Source organism: Pelodiscus sinensis, chromosome 2, assembly GCF_049634645.1.
Source record: "Pelodiscus sinensis isolate JC-2024 chromosome 2, ASM4963464v1, whole genome shotgun sequence".
NCBI lineage: Eukaryota > Metazoa > Chordata > Testudines > Trionychidae > Pelodiscus > Pelodiscus sinensis.
Genome location: NC_134712.1, coordinates 56,879,504 through 56,901,340, shown reverse-complemented (window position 1 = coordinate 56,901,340; position 21,837 = coordinate 56,879,504). Strand labels below are relative to the sequence as shown.

General features: G+C 39.7%; 1 protein-coding gene across 10 annotated transcripts in view; it reads left to right on the top strand.

The window, feature by feature from the left end:
* C2H8orf34 (chromosome 2 C8orf34 homolog) overlaps nt 1–21,837 on the top strand; it is a 237,461-nt gene that overhangs the window by 63,095 nt on the left and 152,529 nt on the right. For 8 of the 10 annotated variants that reach the window (XM_075920570.1, XM_075920564.1, XM_075920565.1 and 5 more), the window contains 2 exons: nt 2,330–2,458; nt 18,502–18,530. In XM_075920570.1, the coding sequence (XP_075776685.1) occupies nt 2,330–2,458; nt 18,502–18,530 (158 nt within the window). The remainder of the gene's footprint in view (nt 1–2,329; nt 2,459–18,501; nt 18,531–21,837) is intronic. The other 2 variants (XM_075920572.1, XM_075920568.1) reach the window with 1 other exon arrangement.

Below are 21,837 nucleotides of genomic sequence, written 5' to 3'. Positions count from 1 at the left end.
AATATACTGTAGACCTCCATAGCACTTCAAGAAAGTAGATAGTGAAATAGTTTTATAGATAAGTGTTAGATACTTTGAACATGAGTGGTTCTTATTATTCAAATATTGATCCTGGCCAACGACATACAAATATTAAGGAGAAACTTGTTTCTATAAGTAAAGGATTCCATTACTATTAGATTTTTGTATGTTTCTTCATATTTTTATTGTATATTGAGGCTCCATGTAAGGTGGTCTCCATTGTGTTAGATACTACACATACATACTTTGTTTGTAAGTGCTGTTCTGTGTAAATCACCTAGTACTGCAAGGTCCTGGCCCATAATGAGGTCTCCCTATGCACTAAGATAGTTCAAATAGTCTCTCTCCCAAACATTTTGCAATCGAGGTATAAAATAAGATTATTGAAACCCCACAGAAAGAGTATCGTAATTTTGAAAAATAAGACAAGATCCAAATTCAAATATGTGGATTATTATTGTAACATAAAAAGTTATAAAATGCTGAACAGGAAAATTAGTAGAAGACTAATTTTTAACTTCAGAAGAGAGAATGGACTTTTGCTTTCTACTCTTGAATATGTGGGAAATACCCATTCAATATTTCTAATTTTTCTGCAGTGTATCTGAGAAAAATGAATTCCAGCTAGATCTAATAAGGAAGGTGGTTATTCAGAATAGTATAAAAAGACATAAGACTTTTAAAAAACATAGAAATACCAATAGAGGGAGTGAGAGAACAATAAAATAAATGGGCAGTAATTTAAAAGGATGACTAACGCAGCAAAATAAATATAAAGAGGTCTCTCTCTCATTGTTCATATGATTCCTATTTGAACTAAAGAGCTACATCAGTGATGGACAATGTAGGCTAGTGAGATTGTCATTAACCAAGACAGTCTCAGTTTTGCTAACTGTGCTTGGGTACCTGGAATTTTTTTGGGGGGCTTACTTTGATTGGATTTGATTGGAATTTGCATAGCAGTGCTTTGATTGGATGCAGAGGGAGCACATGGCTCTCATAGTCAATGTTGTGTGCAAACAGTATGCACCTCACTGCACATGCCTTTGCTATAGGTGCATGTCATCTTAGTAATACTGGTAAGAAAAATCTATGTGGAAGGAAATTAGAAGAATCTGGCAACCCTGATCATGGGCAGTGGTAAACAAAATGTGTTATGGGCTGCTTGCAGAACCCCAATGGGCCACATGTGACCCTCAGGCTGTAGGGTGCCCATTACTGATGTATATGCTCATAGAGAGAAAGGAATTAGCGCTCTCTCTTTATTCACCAGTTTGGATAACTGTCTTTAACCAGGCAACCTATAATCCCATATAACTTCAAGTACTAGTTTATACTGCACATAATATAGAAATCTTCAGATTTTTTTCACATATCTGAAATAGTTTGTGAATAAAGTGAGTTGAGACTTAGTGAAATCATCAAGGAACATTTCACAGCTGTTTAAATGAGGTGAATTCGTGTTCTTGTTTTCTTGTAAGTTATTTTCATTTGAATTTGGGGCAGTGACATTGCCTGTTTCTTTCTGATGGAAGTATTACTAGCATTGCCTGAAATTTTGTACGTTCCATATAGTGTTACTGCAATGTGTGCGCTGTATTACATAATGCTATGGCTGAAGATAACTTGAGAGGAGTTGCAGCTTAGTGCAGAATGCATCAGTCCACTTTACTCAGTGTTTGACAGGAGAGAGCTTTCTATGCTCTACCATAGCAGTTGAGGTCATCTTTAGAGTTAAGCTAATGCTCTCTTGAGATAAAATCTCAGAGGTGTAATAATGCAGACTCAACAAAGGAGTATGCTTCCCAAGAAGCCATAAGGGAGCTAATATGTTTTTGCATTAACTGAACTGAGACACTGGCAAGAGTATTTATATAAATAAAAATAAAATGTGTTTTGTTTTGTGGTAAAACTAATACTAAAAACAGAATTAGGAGTTCTTTATGTCCATTTTGTTGTATTACCTTTTTAGGCAGACATTTCATTTGCCATAGAGTTGATTTCATTTGAGAACAATACTTTATGTTGCTTTTTCTCTCTTCGAATTTAGTGTTAGTTGTTCCTGTTGCATGTTGATTCAGTCACAAAGGTCATTTGGAAATCCTACCTGGGGACTCTTCCTCTCTCCTCCCCTCCTTGAAACTATTTTGCTAACAGAAATAAAAATATATTCCATTAGTGTAATAAGAAGGGGAAAACTGACTCTGACATTATGAACATTCTTGATCTTATAGATTCATTGCACAATTTTTTGCTACTGTAGCTTTATGAATTATGAAATCTAATCTTTATATATAATTTTACTTAGTGCCAAGGTCAATAGAACATCCTAAATGGGACTGGCAGACAAAACCAGAGAGCCATGAGTTTGATGAGTTAAATCATATTCTTCAGGAGAGTAAGAAGCTGGGGAAAGCCCTTGAGAATCTGTCTCGCAGTAAGTTGATTTTACTTTTTATATGTGACTGTGGAATATCGATCTTACTAATATATTATAGAGCAGTCTTAAAGATGGTGATTTTTCATTTATACTAGTGTCATTTAGGAGTAACTCCACTAAAGTCAACACAGTTACGTGGGGTAAGTGAAAAAGGGATTAGGGACACTTTGCACTTAAAATAATTTTTTAATTAAAGAAAATAAGCAATTTTATGGATTTGATCTCCATAAACATTGTTACATAAATGAGCTTAAGAACTGTAAATGATATATACATTTACACATAAAAAGTAATCTTCAGAGTAGTTGTAGAAGGTATGCTACAAATCACATATGAAAATTTTGTCCTCATGTGGTCAAGAAATAAAACCAAGACAAATTAACATTTATTGACCTTAGTTAAAAACATCAGATTATTAATATATATTACAGATATATTTCCCACAAAAAAATAAAGATCTTAAATCCATTATTTTCCTTGGGGTCTGCTATTATGGCAGAAAAACAAATGTAACCTAATGTGGCTAGAATTAATAGAACTGAAATATAATCACAAGAAAAAGTAATGATTTTAACAATTAGCAATACTCATCTACAGCAGGTGTCGGCAAACTTTCTGAAGTGGCGTGCCAAAATTTAACCCTCGTGCCCTGGGCTGCACCACTCTCTTGCTCTCCTACCTTGGGCTCCCTTCTGGCTTTTCCTGTGGTGCTTTCACAGTTTCACTTTCTTTTTACATTAAGTGATTAATATTGAACATAAAATAAGTAAAAATAAAAAGAGAAACCCAAAATAAACACCCTAAATCCCTTTGTCAATAGTAAAGCAAATAAAACAATACAATTATCATTAAAATAAAAACTTAAAAACAATTATAGGTATTTCTGTAAAATACAAAAAAAATACTTCTTACTTAAAATCTTTTGAAAGCTCAAAAAAAGGCCACCAGTTGGGTGGTTTAAGAACAAAAATCAACCTAGCACAAACACTCAAAAATCAATATAAAACAACAAATCCCAACTATTAAACTCCTATTCAAAATAGGGATGTGAATGGTTAACATCACCCTTATAGGGGTGACGCTTACTAGTTATGGTCAGTGGGCTGTTCCAGCTCTATGAGGCCTGGTGCGCCTCAGGCAGGGATGCTCCTGTCTGGTAGCATCAGCCCCCAGCCTATCAGGCGTTGCTGGGACCACCGCCACCAAACACACGCATGTGTGAGGGGGAAGCTGAGCTCCCACCGTGTGCCGCTCTCAATTGGCACGCGTGCCACTTAATGGCATGCATGCCATAGGTTGCCGACCCCTGGTCTACAGATTGAACCTCTCTAATCAGGAGATAGACAGTGGCAGGTAGTGAGTCCTCTTTTTGTCTGTGATTCTCTGGAAGCTGCCTCACAAGCGTTCCTCTGCAGGAATCCAAAAGCTGCATTTAAATACAGAGCTTAAAAAAAATCTGTGGATGCATAGAAAACTCATAGCTTACGAAATGTTCCCGTCTGTCCTACGAATCACTATGGCCATTAGTCATGAATGATGAGGAAAGAAATCTGAGGCTGTGATAGGAAGTCACTGGGTACTTCTTGGCAACTACTACTGCTCTCTCACAACTACCTGCTGTGTTGTAGAGGTCAACAACAAAGAACGGAGGAGCCATTTGCCTAGTGTATATAAGAGGCAGAAGTAGAAAACAGTTCCATAATGACTGGGATACAGATTTGCAGGCTGTGCTTTAATAACAACATTCCCCTCTAGATATTTATTCAGTACTGATCAGCATTCCCAAAACAGTGTGTGACTCAGGTGAAGATAGTCACGGACAGTGAGGATGCAGTCCTTCCATATACCTCCTCTAGGGAGGAGCAATATTTTCCAGTGTCATGTGTCATGACCTACTTAGTACACCAAGAGCACTCTGAAACACAAGAGAAAGATTTCAGAGACACATTGCTATCCTCTCTACAGCATATGCATTGTACAACTGGGAGTGGGAAGGTATGCAACAAATTCCTGAATTTGCCTATTAATACCAGTTATTTTCTGACTGTCTAACTGAAAACACACAATTGTGTGGCGTACAGGTTGATATAACCACTGTAACTCTCACTGGTTATATACTGAAGATGTAGTATTTCTTTCAGTTAGGTTCTATTATACATCTATTCCTAAGTGCCAGTGAGTACGGTCTGTTAATTGAACTACAGTACTAGCCATCAACATTCTGTGATGGTTTCTCCTTTTTACTGTTCATTCTGAACTTTCAGATCAGATTGCTTGAGATCAGTGTCTGAGATTTAATTTGAGATTGGCATTTTTAGATAGTTTTATCTTCCTTACAGGTTTGAATAAACTTATCTTAGTACTGCAGCTGCTACATATATATTGCCTTTGCTACTACACTCTGTTTACTTTTAATATGGTATATGAGTAATAAAGGAAAATAATGATATTTGTGGACATTGAAAAAGGAGCAATCTACAGATCATTATTGATATTCAATTCTTAAATTAGTCGTTACCTTACTCGGAGATCACATTGACCTCGCTTGTGAGGATACTTTTTTAATTACTTTGCTGAACTATTTTGTATTTTATTCTAAACTAAGTTATAGGACCATATTCATTTTTTGAGTTATAGTCCTTTGCAGAATAGGAGCTGTCTACAGAAGTCCTGTTGTGTGAAAGCGCTGGTACAAAGCCAACAAATCAGAACACAGCTTCTGGGCCACTGCACCTCCCAGCGCTTGTGTGGGGGGCTGTTGCCCATCTTATATAAAGTCACTTTTGGATTGTCGCCAGCAGGAGTAGGTTTAGCAATAGTTTGCTTTAACGTACACAGGTGCATCTCTGCCCTGAAATCCAGGGACTCTGTGATGGCCCTCTATTTCTGCTGTGCCAGTATGCCATTATCTAATTAGAATATGACCATGCAAATCATTGTTGCTGCCACTGTTACATAATGGTAATAATAGTATGCAAAGAGTGACACATGGCCAGAAAGCACTAAGCATTCTGTCATCCTAATGGCCCAGAATCCACCTGTGGAGACATGTTAGAAAAGTATGTAAATGATAATTAGGGCCATTCCATAGTAGATAATCTAGACCTTTGCAATGCAAATGTGTATTTTTAGAGATTTAGAGTGATACTAATTGTGCGTGTACTTCTTAGGGGTGTGAAGGTTTAACTGGTAAGGCTTACGGGTTAAGGTTAACCTGTGGGCTGGAGCAGCTCCCTGCCTGCTCCTGCCCTGTGGGGGGCCCAGAGCAGATGGGAACCACTCCAGCATAGCCACTGCCTGCTGCGGGCCTGAGTGACCTGGAGATAGGGGCTGTTTCTGCCGAGATGCCGGAGAAGCTTCTGCTTGCAGGGCACCACAGTGCCTGGGCTGCTCCCACTGGAATGCTGGAGTGGCCTCTGCCTACCAGGCACCCTGTTCACAGTGAACCAGGGCCTCAGGTAGGGGCTGCTCTGGCTGGGTAGAGGCAGCCCTTGCCTGCAGCGGGAGGTGGGGGCATTTCAGCCCAGTGGCGGCACCTCTGCTCATCCTTAATTGGTTAACCAGTTAAATAATATGTTTAACCAGATAGCCAATTAAACAGGTTTTACATCCCTAGTACTTCTATCTTGTTAAATGTTAGTTGTGTAAAGAGACAGTTCCTATCTGTCACTTTTGATCTCTTGAAGAGTGAAAGGCAGCCGTAGGGAGGCTTCACTGCAATAGGAGGGCAGATTGGAAGACAGGTAATAAGAAGGTGGACTGAAGAACAGCCAATCATAGACAAGCAAGCCCTGTACAAAAGGAGAAGAGGGATGGAGGAGTTCAGTTCTCTCGAGATTCCACGGAGGAGGACCTGTGTCCCAGTAGAGGAAGGAACCATTAGCACCATGAAGAGAGCAGGGCTGGCAGTTAGGGGACTTCTAGACAAGGGCCTTGAGGCACAGCCAAGGCAGATGCTATGGGATATGATAGGGAAGTGGCCCAGGCAAGCAGGAAGCAGGGGAAAGTCAGAAGAGGGCAGAAGGAGGCTGCTAGTAGAGGGTCCCTGGTTTGGGGACCAGAGTAGTGGGTGGGCCTGAGCTTCCTCCCCCCAGTCTTACCACAATGATGAGAGTGGCCAAGTGAGACAGCATTTTGCCTCTGGAGGAAGAGGCTAGACTGAGGACTGCAGTGGACCACTGAAGCAAGTGATAGGAGAGTAGATTACTATTGCTCTGAAAGGGAGAGACAATGGAGTGAGCACAGCCAGAGGGGCACTGTCCAGAAGGAGAATGGCGTGGTCCAGGGAGAGATGCAGGCCCAGAAGAGAAGTGACATTGGTAAGACACCTCAAGAGGAGGTGGCCCCACAGTAGGACCGAGCTAATTCCCAAGATGTCCAGAGGGAGGTGCCATGGCGTGTCTGTATGTGTCCACCTTGTTACAAAAGGAAATATTAACAATAATAATAATTAATAATTAATGAACTATAAACATAGTATTATCACTGTATTCCTCTCTTTGAAATATCTACCAAGTCACCCAAGATTGTTGAAAAAGGGGCGATTGTTGTATGTTAATCTGTATAGTTAATTACCGTTGATGCTTAATAAAAAGGTCCATTTCAAATCTCCATTATTGCCTTTTGTTTGCCGGAGGACTCAAAGCAGATCTGGAATTGTATCCTGATTCCTTTTATCTTAGATCTGCTTGATGCTTCATGCAAGGGAAGCTTAGCCATAAGTCTGGCATTTCCAGACCTCAACTGGATTCACTCTAAATATGGAATTTGGACTATAACCATGAATTATTTCTGAAAGAACTCTTTGCAACTACAGAGCTCACTTCTATCTCTTCTATGAATCTGATTTCAGATCATACTCATGTCTATATATATACTGATCTTTTATCAAATACTCGCTGTCTTTTCTTTTTAAAATAAATTTAATATAGTTAATAAGAATTGGCATAAGATCTGAATATTCATTATTAACCTGGGAGGTAATGTGTCTGATCCGTTGGGACTGGTAGAACTTTCTTAAATGATGAATAAGATTTTCAGTCATCCTCATCATATTAGACTTGGATGTCTGGGTGGAGGCGTAAGGCAGGGTGTCTTAAAGTGAATTGCGTTGTTGGCTTCTGAGTAACCAGTAAGGTATTAGAAAAGCTGTTTTGTGTGGTTTGGTAAATCTGATATCCACCAGCTTTGGGGATTGGCTGTCCCATTATTTGCAATTCACCCTAATTGAATAACTCCAGTGTGGTTCCCCAGATTCCCAGTTATAGCCAGTCAGAACCTTGGCGTAATATAGAATCCTACACTCATAGTTTTCAGTTGCTGCTTTTGTATCATTTCTACCCCAGATATCATATCATTAGTTACTAACCTGATCCTGCACCCAATGGGAATTTGCATGTACAGTGGCTGCAATACCAGTCCCCAGAATATTTAGACAAGTATTCTTTCTTTAGTAACTTAATTCATTTTATTTCTATTAAACTCATTGTTTGGAGTGGACACTTTGTCTGCTCAGGAAAGATAGTAAAGATTAAAGCACTTTTCTCAAGAATTGAATTCATCCAAAAATGTCCCCCTCCTCATTGCTGGACAGCATGGTATACACTGGCATATTGCTTCATAGCACTTCAGAGGTGACTGGTTTAGTGGTGTCATGTTTATTTAATTTGTAAACCACTTTAATCATCATTCAAGATTGAAGGCATTATAGAAACATACAAATAATTATGATTAATAGTAAAAGGGGCAGAGACACTTAACATCAGACTTTCAATTCAAATTGTTTTAAGGTTATTGAACTCTTACTGGGGAAAATTAAAGTTATGGTAATGTCCTGCGGGCAAAGAAACTTAATGGAATGTATGAAACTCTAGGTAAGTTAAAATTGGATAGTCTATTCTTATTTTTCAGGTTCTGAATCTCAGATTTTATAGCACTTCCCTGTCAGAGCAGTTGACCAGGTTTTTCTGTTAACATTGTCCAAAATGTGAGAGAAATGGTTTCAGAGTGCTGGTATGGTGTATCAAAGCCAGAATGATTTACTGAGCTGGAGAAAAATTGGCTCTTGGAAGCTCTGTGGCCATCTTCTGGCTGATTAGGAAAATGCAACAGTATATTTACATTCACTCTTAATGAATGCTCCTCTCTCTATACTACAAGTTACACAACTTTTCCTAGAATATAGTGTATTCAGCAAATTGCCAAGTATGAATTTGAGGGGCTTCAAATGTATAGAAATGATTGCAAAAAGGAAAGGAACTGGGCTGAATTAATAAATTATATGTTTTGTTTTCTTTCAACATTTTAATTAAAAATGAGTCCCAATGAAGACAGATCTCTCTGAATCCTATGAGTGTCATTTTCAGTTAGCTACCTTGCTGTTTTAAGGTTTTCATTGGTTTTGGTATATGTAGTAAGAAAATATGATTAAATGCATTAACTAGTGTGCCACTCATCAGAGAGAAGTTTAGCATTGCATAGTTTTTAGGCTAGGCCAAAGCTTGTATATTCCCTAGTATTTGTAAGAATGAACTTACTGCAGTTCAATTTTTGACACCAGATACTACATTTTGCTCTGTGAAAGGCTGTAATTATACAGTGAATGAAAGTTAAAATACACTATATGTTGTATTAACTATATTTGGTCTTATATAATAGAGCAGCGAAACAAGTGTAGTATGAATTATACTCTAATAGAAATGATGACTATGTATAAGATCTAGGAATTATTAATTGTACCCTTTTGAACATTCTTTTTAAAAATATTTTGAAAACACATTTATAGTTCAGCGTGTGAAAATTAGAGAAATCTGCCTAAAGAGAAATTAGCTTTTTTTATTATGCAAGATATTATTCCTAGATTGACTGGGATCAAATTCATGTTGGAAATAAGTTTTAGGCAGAGGACCCTGCCCTCCAGATACTGGCACAAAGAACACGTTTATTTTTCCATTTGGACAGTACTGTTTTTGCAGAGTGCAGTTTGCCAGCACAAAGAAATCAGGACAAAGAGAGGTAGTGTATTTATGGACAGTATATTAATCTATGATGATATAAAATTTAAACATGCCAAAAAACTTACCAGTATGCTAGATATAAGGAAGGGTACAGGTAACAGGATGGCTTACCTCATACTGTACTTTCTTTCCCAGCCACCTGCCCAGCTGTATAGAGAGACAGCAAAGTGTGGAGGAGCCAAATGCCAGATGGATATAGGAGACAGAAGCAGGAAAGTCCCATAAAGCCTGGTGTCCAGATCTGGAGGTTGAGTTTTCATAATAAACCCCCCCAAATATGCCAGGTCTGTACAGATCAATATCCCAAAGCAGTTGGTAACTCTGGAATGTCATGGACAGCAAGAAGGCGGTTCCTTCAAATATCTCTCCTAGGCTACGTCTAGACTACAAGCCTCTTTTGAAAGAGAGCATCTAGACTGCAAGCAGATTTTTTTAAAAAGCGAGCCACTTTTTCGAAAGAGAGTCTAGACGGTCTCTTTCGAAAAAGCACAGTTTGAATTCAATAGTGCCTTTTTTTGAAAGAGTACTTTCCAAAAAAGGCGTTATTCCTCGTAAATTGAGGTTTACCGCGATCGAAAAAACTGCCGTGTTCTTTCAATTTACTTTTGAAAGAACGCGGCTGCAGTCTAGAAGCAGGTGAAGTTTTTTTGAAAAAAGGCTACTAGACACACTCCTAGTGAAGAACCTGCACGCACATGTGTTCCTGTTGTGTGGAGAGCGTTATGTCATGAACTACTTCAGTATACTGAGAACACACTTTGAAATACAAGAGAATTAGATTTCACAGTGTCATGATGTGTGGGATCCCCGTCCAGTGTAGAGTGGGTTCACACCATCTCTCAAGCTGTGCTGTACCTCCCAGAGTTCGTATCTCTTCCTGCACCCTTATCAGCTCTGCTTCTAAGTTCCAGTAGCTAGTGCAGGCTACAGCCAGATGCAAGTGTCTTTCCTTAACATCTCTTTATCCCATTTAGAGTTGCCCCATCCCTCTTGGGCAAACTCTTTCTCTATACAGCTAAAATCCATGTCCAGCGTGACAGGCTTCACGTTGCTGTATATGAACCAATAACACAATCCTGCTGACTACGCCAATTCTGTCAGCAGACGGTCAGGGCAGTGTGTGTGTGTATGTTTCCGAGAAAAGGTTTAACGTCCGTGTCTTTACTGCTAGGACCGGGGTCCCGTCGCAGAGGGTGGCCAGCAGGCCAACAGACGCCCCATTATATAGGAAGAGCTTATTACACCTTAGATTTTAGCTGCTAGAACACAGGGGTTCCTTCGCAGCGGGCAGCCTAGGAAAGGCTGAAAAGGTGCCCTAACGGATCTTGTCACCTGGGAGTGACACAGATCCAAACGCCCAAGCTCTCCCTATGTCTGTCCCTTTATGACCGGCTGAAGTTCTTTTAAATTGTGCTTGGTTCTGTTACAGCAACTGAAGGAGTCAGGTTAAACCTTAAACAGTTACAGGTTTATTAAAAGACTTATAAAAGCATATGGTTACAATGGCTATTGCTCTATTTCTTAAATGCTAGCAAATATATATATAGATCTTAAAAAAATGGTTACAGGAAAAAGGTAAAGATAGAAAATAGAAATAATGGTACCAAGTGATAGCTTAATCTTTAAAGAGCTCTAACACTATGTATATATATACTTAAGCAAAGGACCACATCCAGGTACAATTTTTACCCCTTTCTGTGCCTCTCGACTCCAGCGTGTCAGGCCAGGGCCGGTCTCTCAATTCCTAGGAAAGACGAATACGAGGTGGGCGCCCCCTTGGAACCTCAGGAGATCAAACACCTAACCCGACCAGCAGATAGATGGTAGATTAACACTCAGAGAAAATGCGCTGCTGGACCCATCTATATACCCCTGGGGGCCCGTATCCTCTTTCTTATCTAAGATGCCGAATTGTACTGGTCCGTTTTGTGGCGCCAGTTCTTACAAGCAAGTTTCAAGTTAATTTACACTTGCAAGAGAGATAACTAAATTGTGAGTACTAGACATTTTTTTACTGGGCGAGAGATTCCTCCCCCCGCGGATGGCTGTGTGTTCGTATCAATATGGGTTAAGTCAAGGACACTCCTTTGCAGCCTCTTGGTCAGCAATTGGCGTATCTCTGTTTACAGCCATTCACGGTCACACAGCCTGGGCCTTCTGCTCTGTGTGCCCTGTATGCTCCAGGCAAGCAAAAATGGATGTTACAAGGGGGTTCCTGTCTGGCTACAGCAGGACTCAAGTCAATTGGGTTACTCTGATTTGTAAATCAGTGAGGCCCTGTTCATAGGGCAGGAAGGCCTAGCAGCTGGAGTCAATGAGATCAGCAGAGCAGTTAGGACTAGCAGCTAGAGACTATGATATGATATTATCCAGTGATCACGAGATACTTAAGGCTGGAGTCAGTGGTGTTAGCTATATTTGCAGTGCAGCAGGGCTTAGTGACTAGAGTCATTGGGGTTATGCTGATTTGCAGGGGAACAAAACCTAGCAGCTGGAGTCCATGGGATTACACCAATTTGCTGAGCAATGAGGTCTAGTGGTAAGAGTTCATGGGGTTATCCCAATTTGCTGGAGATGGGAGGCAGTTGCAGTAGGGGGACCAAGGCTCTTCCTGCTCCACCAGGTCCAAGTCCAGGGCCCTGACTGCGATGAGTGCTTTTGCCATTGAGTCAGCGAGGACCCAGCTGCAATACACTGACCATATGCGGGTATATGGCTAGTTTTTCTCTTGGGCTACTTCCTACTATGACTCCTGCATCTGTGGCTTGGGTGGCTTCTGGATTCCTGGGTACCTTTGCTTTGACTGTTTCTGGTGGTTCCAAAGTCCCTAGGGTGTCCGGAGATATTGGTACATTTGCTCAGATCTCGGTGTCTCTGGTTTCTGTGGTTGGGGGCTACTATGACTCCGAGGCTGGATTCGGCAACAGATGTCCCTCCTCTCCACTAGTCAGCCTCAACTGAGCAAGGCTGTTCACTCTTATATTGGTAGTGTATTTGGAGCAAGCCCAGTAGGGCTTCCTCAGCCCACAACGAGATGCTAATCCTTTTCCATCCAGTGCAGGGTGAGTTATCCTTGTCATGCACCTTCCCATTTATGAGAGCATCCAGTAGGGACTCTTCCTCCTCCCCCACTTTCCACTTGTGGGGCAGGGCTTCCTCAGCTCACAAAGGGAATTCACCTTTTCCTGTTCAGCGTGAGGTGAGTTTACCCTGTCACACATAGGCAAATTGCTTTCTTCTCTGCAGCATATACAGGGTACAACAGAGAGTGGAAAGTAATGCAGTTAATACCTGTGAGACATCTTTGAATATGTCTTTGCATATGAATTTCCATCCTTACATATACTTTCTAGGAGAATCACTTCACATGTATTATAGAATCATAGAATCATGGATCTGGAAGAGACCTCAGAAGGTCATCAAGTCCAGTGCCATGCCCAAGGCAGGACCAATCCCAACTAAATCAACCCAGCCAGGGCTTTGTCAAGCCGAAACTTAAAAACCTCTAAGGATGGAGATTCCACCATCTCCCTAAGTAACCCATTCCAGTGCTTCACCACCCTCCTAGTGAAATAGTTTTTCCTAATATCCAACCTAGACCTCTCCCACTGTAACTTGAGACCACTAGTCCTTGTTCTGCCATCTGTCACTACTGTGAACAACCTTTCTCCATCCTCTTTGGAACCTCCCTTCAGGAAGTTGAAGGCTGCTATCACTCTTCTCTTCTGCAGACTAATCAAACCCAAATCCCTCAGCCTCTCCTCATAGGTCATACGCTCCAGCCCCCTTATCATTTTTTTTCGCCTTCCACTGGACCTTTTCCAATGCATCCACATCCTTTCTAAAGTGGGAGGGCCCAGAATTGGACACAATACTCCAGATGTGGCCTCACCAGAGCTGAATAAAGGGGAATAATTGCTTCTCTGGATCTGCTGGCAATGTTCCTCCTAATATGCACTCTAATATGTCATTAGCCTTCTTGGCTACAAGGGCACACTGTTGACACATATCCAGCTTCTCATCCACTGTAATCCCCAGGTCCTTTTCTGCAGAACTGCTACTTAGCCAGTCGGTCCACAGTCTGTAACAAAGCTTGGGATTCTTCCATCCCAAGTGCAGGACTTTACACTTGTCCTTGTTGAACCTCATCAGATTTCTTTTGGTCCAATCCTCTAATGTGTCCAGGACACTCTGGACCCTATCCCTGCCCTCCAGTGTATCTACCTCTCCCCCTACCTTAGTGTCATCTGTGAACTTGCTGAGGGTGCAATCCATCCCCTCATCCAGGTCAATAATAAAGATGTTGAACAAAATAGGCTTTGATATTCCTATTACTTTACAGATGTTGCATTTGTCACTCGCCTAAATAACTTACATTCAATAAACCAGTGGTGGGGAACCCTTCTTGGGTCACCTACTGAAATATCAGTCGGGGGCCGCACACAAGTGAGAAGCCAATTAGAAGCCTCGACTGAGAAGGAGAAAGACACACCCCACATTCCCCTTCCACATCAGAGCCTGGGGGGGGGGCCAGGCTAGTGTATTTTGTGTGCTTTAGCCATGTGGGTAGGTGGCAGGGAGGCTGGAGCACCAGCACGGCTTCCTAGAGCAGGCCCCCAGGCCTGAGGTTCCCTACCATTGCAATAAACAATTGCATTTTTAATCCAGTGGTCCCAAAAGGTAAAGGTATACAGGCGATCCCTGACTTCCGACCACCCAAATTACAACCCCCTGCATTTACGGTCGCCCTGCTCTGGGAACCGCAGGGCCGCCTACCGCCCGACCCAGCCCAACCCTTGGCCAGCTCATAGTGCTGTTTGCACCGTGGGACTGCCAACTGCCGGGCCCAGCCTCCAGCCGGCTGTCTCTAGTTACCATTTGCGCCTCAGGGCTGCCTACTGCCAGGCCCAGCCCTCAGCCAGCCAGCTCATGGCTCCATTTGCATCGCTCTGCAGGGCCGCCTACCGGCCGGTGCACCTCCCACCTAACTCAGGGTGCTGTTCATGCTGCACCGCAGAGCTGTCTACTGCCCAGCAGAGCCCCCTGGCTCTAGAAGACTACAACTCCCAGGAGGCAAAGTGGGCCAGGAACGGTACCCCCATTCATAACATTGCCCCTATGGGCAATAAGGGTTCAAGTTACGATGGCCCAACTTACAACGGTTCTCCAGGAACCAATTAATTCATAAATGCAGGGGTCGCCTGTAACTGAGTTCCAAAAGGAAGTAACTACATTCATGGAATACAGGTGGGAGGGGTATGTTAGCCAAGATCTCCAGGCAACGCCATTCTCCTGGTGTCCTTTGACTGCCAAAAGCTGGGGCTGGATGATAAGAGATATACTGTCCAATGATTGTTGTGTTCAGTTCATTCCCTCTAAACCATCTAATATTGTACACTTTTAGAAGATAGGACATTTCATATTCTCTAATGCAAAATCCTGTTAGTTTTTAGGATTAAATTTATGGAGAAAGAAGCCAGAATCTGAAAGTCTAGAAAAAATTGTGTCATAACTGTTTGATTTGAGATTAACAGTATGTGTTTAGATTTCATATGCACAAGTTATTCTGTTTTTAACTGACACCATCAACTTCAAATGTAACCAGTTATAATAAATGAATTGGAAATCCTGTAATATTCCAGATTTATCCTTTTGTCTTTCTGATAGTCTTTCATTTTATAATTGTATTTTCTTATTTTTTAATCGCTTTTCCCCTTGTCTGTGCTGTATAAAAGATCCTCACAAACAGTGGAATTTGATAGACTCTTCAAGGGAAATAGTGTCAGATGCACAAAGTTAAGAAAATGGAGTGGTGGTTTTTTGCTCTAATTGTTATCAGTTTTCAGAATTTTATGACTTAATCATAACAATAGCAAGTAAATATTATTACCAGAAGCATGATAGTTACATTGACTGTGTCATTTTAAAATAAATGACATTGAAAATAACCCACTTAATCATAACAATAGCAAGTAAATATTATTACCAGAAGTGTGATAGTTACATTGACTGTGTCTTTTTAAAAACAAAAAGTCAATATTCGCCAACAGTTAAAGAAGTAACTGTGGTAACTCAAATACCATTGTGTGGAGGTTATGATGTATCCTTTCCCCTGAGCAACCATAGCCACTGCTAGCAACACTTCAGTCAAATTCTGCTACTAGGAAATTAGAAGAAGTCATTGGAGCAAGACATTAGTTCAGATGGCCCTGGAATCCTGTGGATCCTGTCCGATCTGCCTGCATTGAGGGTTGTCCACAGTAGTTTTTCATGTGTCTTCAAAAGGGGCATGGGAGGATCTCTGTGAAATTCCCTCTTCCAGAACCCTTTTCTAATTTCCTGCATTGCCATAGGAGGGAGTGATATGGGTATGAGAGAGGATTTCAGGATTTGGCACTGTGATTGCTAATATATAAATCCATAAAATCCTGCTTTTCGTTGTTTAATTATTTCTTATGCTGTCATCAGCTGTGGTACATTTGTACCTTTTCCTACTGAACGTTCAAGGCTTGGTACAAAGGTGTATTCATTCCTGATTAGGGGTTATAAGCATATTTATAATGAAATAATAAATACATAGGCATCTTATGGGAAAGAATCCTGCAAACAGAAAGCCTGACTATTTGTAGTATAGAATGAATTCCTTTTGGCATAATAGGGACATCAGGGTATGTCAGCATGGGAAGTTTGTCATTTCCAGTTCGCTGAATTTAAACTCAAGGAAAATTGCTCAAGAAGTAAATCTGGATGAAGAAATGCTCTTGCCATTAACCCTGAATTCTGAACTTGGTGTATATAGTTATCTTCAGGATTTTGGACATTGGACAAGAGCCAAGTTATGTTGACTTCCACGTGCCTCCTTTTTCCTTATACTCTTGCAATAGTCTCTTCCCACTTAAGAATACCTTCTTCTTAAGGGCCTTGCAACATAGCCCCTCCAGGGGCAGATCATAAACCTTCCTCAGGCAGGTGACACAGGACTCCTCGATTTTGCTGAAACAGACTAATATGGTTACCTCTCTGAAACTTCGGCTTCTTATTTACCTTACCCTCCTTGCTGAGCTACTGCTAGGTATAAGCAGACTATGGAACTGCTTAGGACCCTGTGTAGCTCAAGGGAACCCCCTGTTAGTAATTAATATGTGGGGGGATCTCAACAATATTATTTTAGGTTACTCAATGGGCTAGCACTGGCACTGCCTCTGAGGAAGAGTCATCCTGGGCTTTGTAGTGATTTTGCTTCATTTGTTTCTTTGACCATGAAAAGAAGTCCATCTGCATTGCTTCCAGGCTCCACAGACCCAATAGTAGTGACAGGACACGTGGAGCAGGAGAATAGGGACTGCTCATAGGGCAAAAAAACTGATTTGAAAAGAAATATTAAAGCTTGCTGAGAAGATGGTAGAGTGTCTGAATGGGTAGAGATAGCATCGGTGGTTGTGTGTTGGATTAGCTTTAATTTTTCAGGGAAAATCAAATGCTATGGAAATCTAGGTTTTATTAATACTTAGGTTTATAGAGCTGTGCAGGGTGAAGAGACAGCTAAATATAATTTCCAGTCTTCTGTGAATCTTCTTCCATTTGCATACACCTACACTCCTCAGGAGGGAGGAGAAGATGAGGGGAGAAACAATGGATTTCATGGCATATATTACTCAAACTGGGACAAACTGTTCCACATAATATATGGACAGCAGTGTAGTTTCTCTGCTAAATAAATGCTTTTCGGTACTGAAAAACAATTGAATTGCTGTGGGGGCAGGCAAAGTCTATTTTGTTGAATTTACTTTGTAAAGATTGAATGACTGAGAAAATGTTTCATTAATTTCTGCTTAATTCTTCTGTATTCATCAGATCCTAAAATGTTGTTTACAATTCTGTTTGTACCCCACTGTTTTAAAAACAAATAAGTAAAAGAAAACCATCTAGAAGGAGAAATAGCAACACGTAGATTTGATTGAAAGTATATCACTTAAATAAAACCAAGTCATACAGCTTTGGTATAATAATAACATGCTGTTAACTGATCGCAATATTATTGGCAATATGTTTAGTCTGAGCTAATGCCACAATACATGTACTTAAATAAAAAACTACTTAAGTTTTCAAATCTGCTCCTAGATGTATGATGTGTAATATATAAAATGAGCTCTGGTACACAGCGCGCAGGATCACTTGACAAGACTTAGATGACAGTCTTGATTTAATTTAATTTATTTATTTGCTAAAGTTTAGAGCAGAATAACTCTCTGGCTTCAGTGATTCTGGCAGTAAAGTGAGCAGAATAGTATTCCTTGTGACATAGTGAAGCAGGATGAGCAGCATCCAGCCATAGTACGTGGGGCAATATTGGCAGCCTACACCATAGTGTGGGATGGAATGATTTGATGTAAATGGGACATAGCAAAGCCTCAAACAGTCAACTCTGTGTTGCCATCAGCTAAAATTATAAGTGAATAGATCAGGTGACCATGTTGTGCCTGCTCAAGATTTGGAACAGCTGCCCTAACTAGTGGTGTGAAATTCCCTGGGAGACACTGGACCTAATTCTCTTCTCATAGGTTTAATTCCATTGACTTTTATGGAGATATTCCTGCAAGTGCAAAGTAGAGCACGGTCAGGTCTATGTCACCTTTTGCTGGCAGGCAGATGCATTACATATGCTGTATGGATGTTTGTTGGTCAAAGAAGAATTTGCATCATAATGTTTTCAGGCTAAAAATACTAAATTGCTTTTTTAATTTTAAAAAACCAATAAGCAAATTTTAGCTTTTCATCAGTCTATTATCACAGTCATGGATTTCTATAGTTTCATAATTGTTTGGAAGATCAGTTTGATTATATTGCCCCAAAGGAAAATTACAGTACATTGCTTTTGGTCAATTTCACATTTTAATAGACTGCATTTGCAAGCAGAAATTATACAAGTTTCCAGATTAAACATTTGTTTTGCTTACTGTAACAAAATACATTTCTACAAAGAACATTTCTCAAATTGCTTTTTAAAATCTGCTTTGTTTTCAGGCATTGCTATTTCTGATGAACTTGAGAAGGTAAGAGTGATTGTGTACCTAATGAATAGTGCAAACAGGCCGATGTTTATGGTAATTTTATGCAGTAAGAGTTCAGCCTTGCAAAACTTGAATATACACTCAACTCTCAGTTCAGTGGGGAGTTGAATACTTAAGGACTATTGACAGGCCTCATACACATTATGGGCCAGACCCAAAGTCCTCTGGCATTATCAGAAAGTTTCCCATAAACTTTAAAGGGCTTTAGCCTCAGTCCACACACAAGCTATACAGCTGTATATCTTATTTTGCTTAATTTGATCTGTAGGGATAATTTAATTATATACCTAATGCTAAATATTTCCTATAAGTATATTTTTTTAAATTTGAGCTTCAGGTAGCTGCTATAAAAATTAAGTTCAAGTAATTATACTGTTTGTGAACATCTTTAGGAGTGTTCTTTGGCCCCAAATATGGCTAGCTATGCATGTGGCATACAAACAGGAATACTAATTTCACAGTTGCAAGAAATATAAGATTGACTTAATTCTGGCCACCTGAGAATGGTGAACAGACTTCTCCACGATTGGTCCTTCAGAGAGGTATGATAGATATTGCCAAGAAGGCATGTGGGATATGGGGCTGCTATCTACAAATGATGGTGGTTTATGCATAACTCCTGTGTGTTTTGGCCTTGATCTTTCTTATGCTGACATGTATTCTAAACTCAAGTAATCCTGTTGATTATGTTAAGCATGTGCATAAGCATTTCAGGATCTGGACCTTTATTTTTACTTTTGACACACTTCTGTCTGGTAGTATTTGTTAAATATTAAAACAAAAGGTCTCCTGTTGAAACCTAGCATTGTGAATAGTTTGTACTGAAATCAGTGAGCTAGTTGTAATTGTTTTGACTGTCATAAACCTTGTGAAGTGTCACTTTTTTATTGAATAGAAGCATTTTGAGTGAAAGTGAATTCATTATCCTACACACTTTTATTTTTGAGGAAGCATCTAAAAATACTTACATTTCATCTTGATGAAGACCAGTTTTTACCTCAAAACATGCAATATTTTGACGTGTTATATTTCAGTGTGAAAATCATCATTTCATGGGAAGCAATATTGGTGACATTACTAAGATATTGATTGGTTAAAAAAATTCAGCAAAGACAGATTTTATTTGCTACTTTACTTAACTGCTCAATTTGAACATTCTGAAAGTTTGTTTTAATCCTTGTATACTTTTCAATCATGCAAACTGACATCTTTACAGGAAATCAGGTAAAGTGGAAGAAATTAAATAGAAACCATCACTTTGAAAATTATATTACATTGTTTATGCAATGGAGTTGTAGCTGTGTTGGTTCCAGGATATTTGAGAGACAAGGTAGATAAAGTAATGTCAGTTGGACTACTGTCTGATGAAAGACAAAAGCTTTTGAGATATACAGAGCTGTTCAGGTCACCAAAGTTTGTCTCTTTCACCAGCAGAGGTTGGTCCAATAAAAGATACTACTTCACCCTTTGTCTCAAATTCCTAAAATGTCTATTATTGAAACAGATTAATTTACATAATTTCCCTTTTTTCCAGTTTATTTTCTTTATATATAGTTAGTTTTGTTGATGAGACAAACCCCTTTCTGGTCCCTGCAAGAGGTGGGTTTTTTTTCTATTTTTTCCCAAGTCACAGCAGGAACAAAGCTGACACTGATTTAATGAAAATATTTAATTTTAAATGCAGATTTACACACACACATTGTAATAGCAGTATTGCCAACAAAATTTTCAAAATGTAATTGACCCCAAAATCACAAGAGAGATTAAAAAATCATGAGATTTTTGAACAATAATATATTGGGAAGTTTCATTTGCCTTTTGTTTTTTTTGACCCTGGGGTCACATTTTCAACTGTTACTTTACAAATGTAAGGGCTGTTTTTAAAAATAAAGCTTACATACTGAATGATGATTTGGGACTTTACTTAAAACTCCAAATGAAGTGACATTTCAATAGTATTGTGAGATTTGGCAACAGTGCATTCAAATTCCTTTGTTGCATTCACTTTTAGTGGAAACAGTAACTGGAGAATGCCAAAGGATCAGTTATTCAGGGTTTTTCAAGGGTGAATGTGGCCCAGGAATCATAACAAGTTCAGACCACCATGACCCCAGGCCTAAAATAAAAAAATTCATTTAATTTGTTTTCTCAGACCATTTTTTATCTGTCATCTCAAAGATACTTTTTCCTTTCCTAATCCTGCAAGTACAAAAACTGCATCCATAGATACAGGATCCATTAAATTATAATCTACAAAGAAGATTAATTCTCAACTTTAAACAACCGGTGAGAGCTGTGCTTGAGAAATGGCAGAACGCAAGTACCAGGAACATTGTGAAATGCTGTTCTGGTTCCTCAGAAGTGTCAGAACAGGGTTCTCAAGCATTCTGACAGGACTCAAGCACTGACTTTAAATCTCCGATTGGATAGAATTCTCTCCCCTTATGGAAGATATATATGGCCAAGTTTACAGACTGTGTTTGTCTACACTACAGCCTGGATGGACACTCTAAGATCGATCCACTGGCCATTGATTTAGTGGATCTAGTTATGACCTGCCAAATCAACCACAGATCATTCTGCAGTTAACCGCTCTCTCTATTTTGGATGAGAAGAGTAAGGGAAGTCGATGGGAGAGTTTCTCCCATCAACCTCCTGCAGTGTACACTCTGCAGTAATGTGACCTAACATCTATCAACTCTCAGCTACGTTATTCATGTAGCTGGAGTTCTGTAGCTGAGATCGTCTTACAGCAGTAGTGTAGATGTAGCCTGAATCTCTTACATTCCTACTTCTCTTCTGGAAATTCCAGGACATATCATTTTGTGTACTGTTTGTCCTTTAAAATACTCATGAGGCTAGCATTGCAAGATTTAAATGGAAGATGCAGCAAAGATCTAACTGCAAATTAAACATTGTATGTTAATTTACTCAATCATTGTTTGAAGGAACACTCCAAATAATGCCAGTGTTTTCAATACAGCCTTCTCTGACTTCCTATTTATCACTCTTAGTATGATGTCAGTGAGATTGAAATGAAATAAATAAATTAGGTCATTGAAGTTGTGATGTGTGTTGACACAATCTTTAAATAGAAGCAAGGATGGCAAAGGTTAATCATAAAATGATTTTTAAAATTTCTTTTATGAAATTGATCTTGCAAAATGCTGTGATACATGATGACCTAGTTCCAACAAATGTTAAAATGAATATCATCAGAAAAAGGGCAAATAGCTTTCATTTGTTAAATAGTCATGTGCAAATTGACAATGTATGTTGCAGGAAGGGA